This window comes from Ceratina calcarata, unplaced genomic scaffold (assembly GCF_001652005.2).
Source record: "Ceratina calcarata isolate Rehan_Ccalc_2016 unplaced genomic scaffold, ASM165200v1 scaffold25, whole genome shotgun sequence".
In the NCBI taxonomy this organism is placed as follows: Eukaryota; Metazoa; Arthropoda; class Insecta; order Hymenoptera; family Apidae; genus Ceratina; species Ceratina calcarata.
Window position 1 is genome coordinate 714095 of NW_017147017.1, and position 9293 is coordinate 723387.

The 9293-nt window shown below is 38.9% G+C and overlaps 3 protein-coding genes across 7 annotated transcripts in view; 1 reads left to right on the top strand and 2 right to left on the bottom strand.

The window, feature by feature from the left end:
- Positions 1-3064, bottom strand: part of Asap (ArfGAP domain of ASAP) — a 25235-nt gene extending 22171 nt beyond the window's left edge. For 3 of the 5 annotated variants that reach the window (XM_026811778.1, XM_026811777.1, XM_018021135.2), the window contains exon 1: positions 2294-3064. In XM_026811778.1, the coding sequence (XP_026667579.1) occupies positions 2294-2419 (126 nt within the window). In that variant the 5' untranslated portion in view covers positions 2420-3064. The remainder of the gene's footprint in view (positions 1-2293) is intronic. The other 2 variants (XM_018021136.2, XM_026811779.1) reach the window with 1 other exon arrangement.
- Positions 3065-3301: 237 nt separating this feature from the next.
- On the bottom strand, positions 3302-4166 carry LOC108622882 (40S ribosomal protein S19). Its single transcript, XM_018020996.2, has 2 exons — positions 4057-4166; positions 3302-3731 (listed from the first exon to the last, which is right to left on the bottom strand). Exons 1-2 carry the CDS (start codon positions 4125-4127, stop codon positions 3338-3340), a joined length of 465 nt encoding a protein of 154 aa, XP_017876485.1. The 5' UTR covers positions 4128-4166; the 3' UTR covers positions 3302-3337.
- Positions 4167-4269: 103 nt separating this feature from the next.
- Positions 4270-8219, top strand: LOC108622883 (persulfide dioxygenase ETHE1, mitochondrial). Its single transcript, XM_018020997.2, has 6 exons — positions 4270-4612; positions 5317-5461; positions 6846-7031; positions 7256-7344; positions 7735-7945; positions 8056-8219. The coding sequence occupies exons 1-6, from the start codon at positions 4460-4462 to the stop codon at positions 8109-8111; spliced, it is 840 nt and encodes a 279-aa protein (XP_017876486.1). The 5' UTR covers positions 4270-4459; the 3' UTR covers positions 8112-8219.
- The last annotated feature ends 1074 nt before the right edge of the window (positions 8220-9293 follow it).

A 9293-nucleotide genomic window follows, 5' to 3' on the forward strand; every position in this document is an offset into this window, starting at 1 on the left:
AAAAAAAAATTTTTCGTCAGCGTCAATACTTAATTGGATATTTCCTTCTATACTTTTTAGCACGTAGCTATTTATTATTAGCATTATTCTTCTGACGTCTGATTTCTTTTTAATTATAGGAAATGCGTTTTTCTAAGGTACATAAACTTTTGGGATTGACTGTATAGCCAATACATCCTTAACCCGGAAGCTGTTGGCGCATCAAAGCAGACGGAAGTGGTCGAGTATAATTTGCAAGAAAGCACCAAGTCGAATTACTTACCACCGTAAAAGTGACTCGCAGCGGTACAGGTGCAGGGATATCGACTTTCGAGAAATAAAAGTAACACGCGAGCATTTTTTAGATGTTTCTCCCTTTGCGCCTTCATCGTAAATCGATTTCTCGTGTTTCGAAAAAGTTACAGACTTCTTCCTTAGCCATTAATACTTGACACGCGAGGGTTTTAGGTATTTTATACGAGTTTAATTGTCTGATATTCGTTAAAGAAAATTCATTACCTTTTCATGTGACGAGAATTATATCTCTACAGTTTTTACACGCACGATTAGACTATTAAATTAAAGCGAAGCTTTTACGGTATTGGATATTGCACCGCGGTACAAAGTAATTCGAATAAGCAATTCCCTAATTACGTTAAGCGCTATTCTTGCCCCTATTATTGTCGTCATAGGGAATACTTATTCTATTAACATTATTACTATTATGGCGTTCGTTCATCTGGCCAATTAAATAAATCATACAAAATTAATACCCGTTTGTTCTCGATAGAACTGAGCATCCTATGTAATCGTTCAACAAATTTTATACAAGATGAGTATTACTGACGAAATTAAGATTAAGAAGCACATAGTTCTCCTTTGTGGAAATAAAACTTTAGCAATTTCGCGGTAATAAAGCGGTACACTTCGCTCGCCAAGTTTCCTATCTACACGTTATTACAAAATACGCCCACGATTCGATAATAAGTAAAGGAGCGGCATCACAATGATAACGTTCGCCTTATCACCGGTTATCGATTGTAATTAAACGCCATTACCACGTAAACTAATCTGATGCGAGTGCGTCCGATGACCTAATTCCAAAAAGCCCATGGTGGTAATACAATATTTTAAAGCGTTTTTCAGACTGGGACAATCCAAATATCCAAATGTTTACACATTAATGATAAACTGACAGATATTTGTAGAATGTTCTCTGGGATTCGTGTTTCATGTATTTGTAATATGATTTTGAGACGGTTTTCAAATAAACATGCGAGAGTGAATTGGATTGACGCTTAATTAAGAGAATAGCTATCGATATTCCGTGCTCAATTCGACAGAAAAATGCATTTGATTGTATTCGAAGCATAAGTCAAATAGATTTCTACTTGTAGGTAGTTCAACCCGCAACAATTACGATGGCTGTTAAATTACGAAAGCGTTCGCGCAATAACATTCTTTGCGGATAATTATGTTGCCACATTATGGTTCGTTATTACAAAAGACTCCATTACCCACATCTGCATGAAAGAATCGCGGGAGATGTATTTGACGAGATACGAGCGTTTCGAGTTTAAGACGCGCGTTCGTTATCCTGCTAATTAATCCGATTCACGGCAGGTAACACGTTTTGAACATTTTTAATTAAATACATAGCATCGATATCTCTATACGTATACATATTGCGAGCGAAGCATGCGTTTAATGACCAAGAAAAAGCATAAATCCGGATGGGTACGATTAGAGATTCATCGCGAATCGCTATTTTTCCCTTTACGGAATGCAGCAGTGACAGCGTGCCTCGAATCGCCTGAATTGGAAATACTGAATCGAAATGCGATAAGTCTTTACATCATCGGTACATAGACACTGACAGGTTGGAGTAAGTAACCGAGGAATAAAAGTTTCATGCGCTTTCGTTGCACTTTGCGAACAGGCTGAATGCAATGCGTGTTGCATAGAAAAATCGTTGCACTAGTCATGGTATATCCTAAGTAAGGCATATCCATGATTGTGAAACGCCCACGCATCGGAACACGCGCTCGGCAAGGTTAGTCGAAGAGTGGTTATTTAAAATCTATCTCTCGAATCTTGAACGAATTGTCAAAAGCGATTTCCCACTATGCTATAGGGAATTGAATAATAAAAAATATCGGAAACACGTTTGTCTATGCCCTGTGCAGAAGTTAATCGACGCGAACGAATTCAGACCGAAAGCGTGTCAATGCCTGCTTGTTCGCATGATAAATAATTTATCGTTGAATGTTGAGATCTCTCGTTTCGAGAACGTTGAATAAAGGAAGAGACATACCTCTTCGAGGGATGTGATTGTCTGTCTGCATTGTGGCATTCGCGAGACGAAGGTGGACGTGGTGGGCGAATTGTAATCCTCCCTCGTCTCCTCGACGAACTCGCTAACGGCGATTAGGCCCGGCATTTTTTCCCTCTTTCCACCTATATTGGCCGGAATCACGGGGAGATACCCCGAAATTTGTTACCGGTCTCGAAACGGACGCAGTCGTTCCGTGTGTATACACCGTCGTCGGTGGCACTCTCACTTCACTCTCCGTAGTTACCACTCACTTTACCGTTTCTCCGGTGCGCACCATAAATTCCGCGGGAGGGCTGTCACCTTCTTTTTGTCTCCTCCCAATACCGTTTCGCGGTAAACGTCGTCGACGACGTCGACGTCGACCCGGTGCGATGAACGTACGGGCCCGGAGAGAAGCGCCACAAGGGTGGGGAGAGGGACACAAAGAGAATAAGGAGAGGGAACAGGGGTTGAGAGAGATAGAAACTTTGAGCACACGGGCACGGGTGTTCTGTCTTCTCTGCCAGCGAGAGACACTTTGCGCGACACGATTATTTCCTTAACATTTTGATGATAGCTCGCAGTTTCCCACGCCCGCAGGGAGGAAACATATTTCGCTTTCTGTACACGCGGTCCGCGATGCATACACACTGTGTCTCGTGCGTGTGTACGCGGCTGCGTCCTCGATAAAAACCCAATTCGTACTTAAACTCGATCAAACCACTGATCGGTACCCGAAACGTTTTCCTTCACGGTTCAAGTTTTACTGAGGAGGCGCTGCTGACGCACGTACCTTCACCATTAAGTTCTCGCTTAGCATGATGGACAATCGCGTTAATCAACTGTGCTACCATCTAGTTAAACATTATCCTAACTATCTCTCAATTTATAAATTCTCACGTCTTCTACATAGTTAATAAAAACCGCGTATATATAATTCACAAATACAGGGAATAAGATATAAACTTAAGACTAAATAAGGTGCATATGATAATAAAACTATCAATGTATGGATTTTTCATTTTTATTTTATAAATGGGTAGATTAAAGAACAAGTGTTTCCTGCAATTTCATTTGTTTTTTGCTTTTTGCCTTGACTTGGGCAGCAATGCGATCCAAGTCTCTGCGCCCTTGGCTGGTAAGCTTGCGCCCACCAAGTGGTGCTTTCTCAATCAGTTTAAGTTGCTCCAAACTCTGGAGAGCTTTCCTAGCAACACCACCGGCTGATCTGCAGAAATGGCTGGGATGGGTGCCATTCCTTTTACGTCCGCCAAAGATTTTTGTTACTGCACCAACGCCGATTGGGCTACGGATGTAAATGTGACGAACCAAGGCAGCACACCTGATGTAATACCAGTCAGGATCGTAGGGTGCAAGTTCCTTGAAACGTGCAGATTTTACAATGTCAACCCATTCAGGAACTCGCATTTTGCCGGTCCTAAAATTATTAAATTAACAAACATTGTAAACGAGTTAAACTTTCATATAAATTGTAAACATAGACATATGAGAATACACCGAACGTTCAAATGACCTACTTGAAACCAGGCGATTAAAAGAAAATGAATGGGCATTTCTTTTTTTTCCATCAGCATACGAAAGAGAGATCGAAACTCTACCAAAAACAATGTTCTCTCTCTCTCTCTCTCTCTCTCTCGTACGGGGTCAACAAATATACAGTGGATGCTTTGTCTCATCTCATGTCTATGATCGCGAAGCTCACTTTTGAGGTTAGATAAGTTTACGTGGAAACAATTACTTACTTCTTCAGGAACGCGGCAAAAGCTTTCACGAACTTGTGCTGATCAACGTCTTTAAGCGTCACGGAAGGCATCTGGGCAAATTGAGAATAATTATAGAACGATATTAATCGTGAATGTTACACGTTTACCACACGTGTATTATTGTAATCACGAATGCTACAGTAATCTAGTAAATTCTATCANTATATGAACGATGATATATATAATGACAAATAAGAAATAACGTAATCTTGCGCAAGATTGAACAATCAGTAAAATGATACGCATCTTTATTGGTACGTCATTATTTCGAGCCTTATAAACGTCAGTGCTTGAATGTCAGTAGGCCAGTCATGTTGTTATAGAAGTTATAATTCGCGTACGTCACGTGCGAATATAAAATCGACCACTCCTTATCGTAGACATGATCAATATTTTATTTAAGAGTTTGAGTCGACGAAATATAAAGGTTTCATTTTGCAAATGTAATTTAATCATGTCTCACAATCAATCTAATGGCAAATGTTCAGTGCTAACCGAAACGATCCCGCTCTCGAAGGATTTTCTCTTCCGTCAAGTAAGTCAATAATCGCAGATTTTGTTTCACTGTACAATGTTACTCTACAGTCTGGTGCTGGCATTATGCTGACATCTAGCGGTTGTTTAAATAGTATGATTTTAGAAAATCGATTTTTAAATAAAAAATTCGATAAACCTGACTCTCACCTTATTTGTATTACTTATACTCCTATTTTAATTGATATATAATTGATATTATATTTCAATTTTAATATATTTCTATTTTGTACTCTAATAGATATATTGATTAATCTGCAGTATTCTAGGAGCATGAAGTTATTTAAGAAAATTGAAAATATGTTGCGAAATTTGTTACAACGTGTTATAAACTTATAAGCGAAAAATGATGATAGCGAAAAGATATATAGATATTCTTAAAGTAGTTAGCGAAGTTACGGTAGTTCGATGAAGGGAAAGGGAAGGAGTATTTAATTATATTGCAACTTCATAACAATTTGTCAGGTCCATTAGGGATCACGAAATTTGAAGTTGTTCCTCAAGTTACTTGCTAATTCCAGTAATTAATATTGCATAATTTATGAGACATAATACACTCACTCCTTTTTCACTACCGAATTCTTGTTTTTTAACATGCCATAATAACATTAGAATCATTAGTATTGCAATAAATAGTTAAAAATTCATTTCGCCAGATCCCTTCAACCTTCTGCGAGCATTCGTCTTTTTGATTGAATTTTTTAGTTCTTCGATCCAGTATCCAGTACGTACACTTATCTGTTGGCTGATATCAACGATAAGACCGCGATCTTCATTGATCCGGTTATCGAATGGGCCGAACGTGATAAGACCATCATTCAGGATTTGGGATTAACGTTAAAATACGCTAGTAAGTCATAACTTAATTAACTTCTATTCTCTGTAATCGTCGACGTCCTGATAAAACTGGAAACAGGTTGAGACCGCTTCTTTTGTTTAAAATGTAAACGCACAAAACGTATTCTGGCGTAATATTTTCCCATGCGAGAAATTTCATTCCCGAGGATCATTTTTGAAAATCATTCGCGCGCGTATATAATTTATTAGAACACGATTTAACGTTTTTCATTTTAAGTTTCCCGAGGGTAGTACATTAAAAGTGCTTTAAAAGGTGGAAATGTTTGAAGAAATAATTTGCCGACGACCGTGTAGTTTTTTATTGAAGTTTATACGGTGACGAGTGCCGCATTATCGAAATAATTGAATTCGCTCCGCCGTCGATGTAATATTGATTATGTTAGCTTTTAATTAATCATCGTATTAGGCTCTCTTGAATTACATCGCTGTATAAATTTACATTAATTCCGCGCAAACGTGCGCCAACAGCGGCGAATTATAATGGATTTTGATCGATCAAATCAAGTATTCATTGCGATGGAAATGTATTTATTAAAAATAAACAGTTTTGAAAGGTATTATATGTATAGCTTTGTAGCACGACTTCTGGACGAGCGAGGCGCATCAAATCTTGTTTGCATGTAAAATTGTCTGTTTAAATTGTATTATTCCGCGAGCTCGTTCCAATTGAGACAAACGGAACAGCTAAATTAACGGGCGATTGTTTCAATCTGATTATGCCGCCCCGGAGGAATGCGCGTCAGTTTAAAGATCGTGAAATGCGACAGTTTCACTGATTTTCACGTGTACATGACGAAAACGATCGTCGGTTGGAACTTCTCAACTAGAGTCTATTAAGTCCTGTGATTCAGTAATTTAATGAAGCACAAGTGTTATCAAGGGAACCGTACGCATAATTGTTACGTCAAAGTGAGCCGTAAAAGCCTTCTTCTGAAAACATTTAATTACATGCCAATCAATTAAAATGTCATAGCTAGTTCCAAAGCTATGCAATTACATGTGTCTCTTTATCTTGATTAATTTATTCATGAAAATTAAATGAATGCGAGATACTTGTTGGATCGAGTGTTCAATATGAAGGAGGAAAATTGGATTGAACACTTTGCCATGCTCTCTTCGTTATCATTTTTCTTGATTCAGTTCCGTCAACTTTTTCTTTGTCGTATTTTCGAAGTTTGCACACCGGTGTAATTGAAAAACTTAATAATTAAAATGGATCTCGCCGGTTCGCGTTTACGTTCGAGCCCTTAAAATTAATGAAAACGTCTGGCTCGACCCGGCGACGAAATCCTACAATTCTTTAATGAATTCCTTATCGGGTTTGGTACACTTGCCGTGCGATGACCGATAACACTCCGGGAAACCACCTTTTGCAGTAAATACGCACATGCACGCCGATCATATCACCGGAACAGGAAGGCTGAAGTGTTTGTTACCTGGCTGCCAGTCAATGATATCACGTACCAGCGGCGCTGAGGCCGATATACTCTTGGATCCGGATGACCAAATAAGCTTCGGCAGGCATAAATTACGGGTGTTGCCCACACCCGGACACACCGAAGGTCTGCTATTTTCTTTTGTACTCTCGACATTAACAGTGATCAAGACATTGCATGAATCTAAAGTTAGATAAACGCTTAGAAAGAAGTAACGCGAATGTCAAAGGTGTTTCGTTAAGAATTCCATATAACAATTTCATGGATATTTTTTAGAGTTCCGTGCTAGCGTAGAAAAAGTGACATCATGTTCCGGTATACTCATAATCGATAAATTCATATTTTATTAGGTTGCGTTACTTATGTCTGCGACGAGCAGGGCGTCGCATTCACAGGCGACGCTCTTTTAATACGAGGATGTGGTCGAACAGATTTCCAGGTTTGTTTTATCATTCATACTCTGGTCATTGATTAATCAACGTCGAAAATGTTGTAATTCCATTTGTTGACTACGAGGGGTCATCCAGTTTTGAAATTCGACCGTTTTGCATATGCATGTACGGAAAATGTGCTGACATAAAATTGTAGATGCTCGATATACGTTACAACCCCTCCGTGGTGGTGCGCATCAGTTATTTAGATGCTGACACCTTTAAGAGCGTTGCCGCATCGACATTAAACTCAGGATCTACTAAGATTTCATATTCCGATTCGGTTGAATAAAATAGTTTCTTCTTTAATTCAAAACACTCGTGGACGCGCTAAGAGAAATCATTATTAAGTACTTCACGAAATACTTATTGATGAATGTTTCATCGTCTTATTGCAGGGTGGCTCTCCAGAAGTTTTGTACAAGTCTGTGCACTCGAAAATTTTCTCGTTGCCACCGAATTATAGACTATATCCGGCCCACGATTACTCCGGAAGGACGGTGACCACAGTGGCCGAAGAGAAGGCCTTTAATCCAAGATTAACTAAATCTCTGGATGAATTTGTCGAGATAATGAAGAATCTTAATCTTGCGTACCCGAAAATGATCGGTACATACAATTTCTTAAGCAGTTTAATCCATTATCACGTGGGAGCTTGATATGCAAACGGTCTACCGTATTTTCAGATATCTATAATGAACATTTGTTTGCCCTTTTAGACAAAGCTGTACCAGCTAACAAAGTTTGCGGATTATACCAGCTTCCAAAAATATGAGAAGATATTAACTCTGGGACATATTTATACTCATCGATCCGCCGAATAGTGATTTTATAATTACTCCTGTATACTGTATGCAATAAAATATACTAATTATACATTTAACAGAAATGGTTTCTTTCGCCTTAATCAATGCAAGGTGCATTCAGTCTAGTTTATTTTTTAAAGTCGTGTCATTAGAATTAAAATTTTCCATTACACGCCGGGAAGTCGTTTTGCGCTGGTCTTTTATTTGCTTCAAAATATAAACTGGGGCATCTCATCACCGGCGTAATTCTAGGTGTATTTAGTAACAAATTGCAAGCTGATTAATTAATTAAAAATGAAACTACCCGTTGAATGAATCTGATAACGTGGGTTCATCACAAAAGTAGAAGCAGTCTCACGAATTTGTGTAACACAAAAAAATATTCACGAGATTAATTAAATTCTTTATAGACATGGTCGGAACGCTGGATTATTTGGACTACACTACTCAGACAGTGTGCTTAATTTTCGACCGAATGCAACGTTCCCTCATAAGCACGTTACATCTTCGTACAAAGAAGTTTTGCATTAGCATAAGTAAACACGTTGCTATATAGAAGAATTCTAAGAGCAGTAGCGTACGAAGCAAAAGTTAAAGGTACAAAAATGTAGTCAACGTTCAATTTTTCGTCAACAATTGCCTGAGATGCCGGTAGTGCAATTACGAGGGGCTACTATCTAGGAACTTGTAAATTATGTTGTAAAAACCGTCCCTGTAGGTACTTCGCTGGTAATATACGAGACGTTTGATCAATTGGCGCCGCAATAACTTCTAATGTTGGAAGTTTCCGTGTCGCGTAACATTGTAAAGGGTCTTGATTTAACGCGAAACGAAATGTAAGGCGGTAATAGAGATGGAGGCTGGTGTAATCGGGTAGTTTAAACGGGCTGTCTTGTCGAAACTCGGGACGAAGAGACTCCCATGGTGTGCCGCTGGTTTCTACTGCATAGCTGAGGGTTGAAATCGATACCGTTTCCAGGGTAACCGGTGGGTACGGTGGCCGACACACGGGTAAAGGTATGGGCCAAGGCTATCTGCTCGTGCGTTTTCATGTTCTTCTCAAAAAAAAAAAGAAAAAAAGATGAGAGAATCAAAATAAAAGGAACGAGAGCCAGAAAGAAAACAGATAAAGCCTCGAGGAATGTGTAATT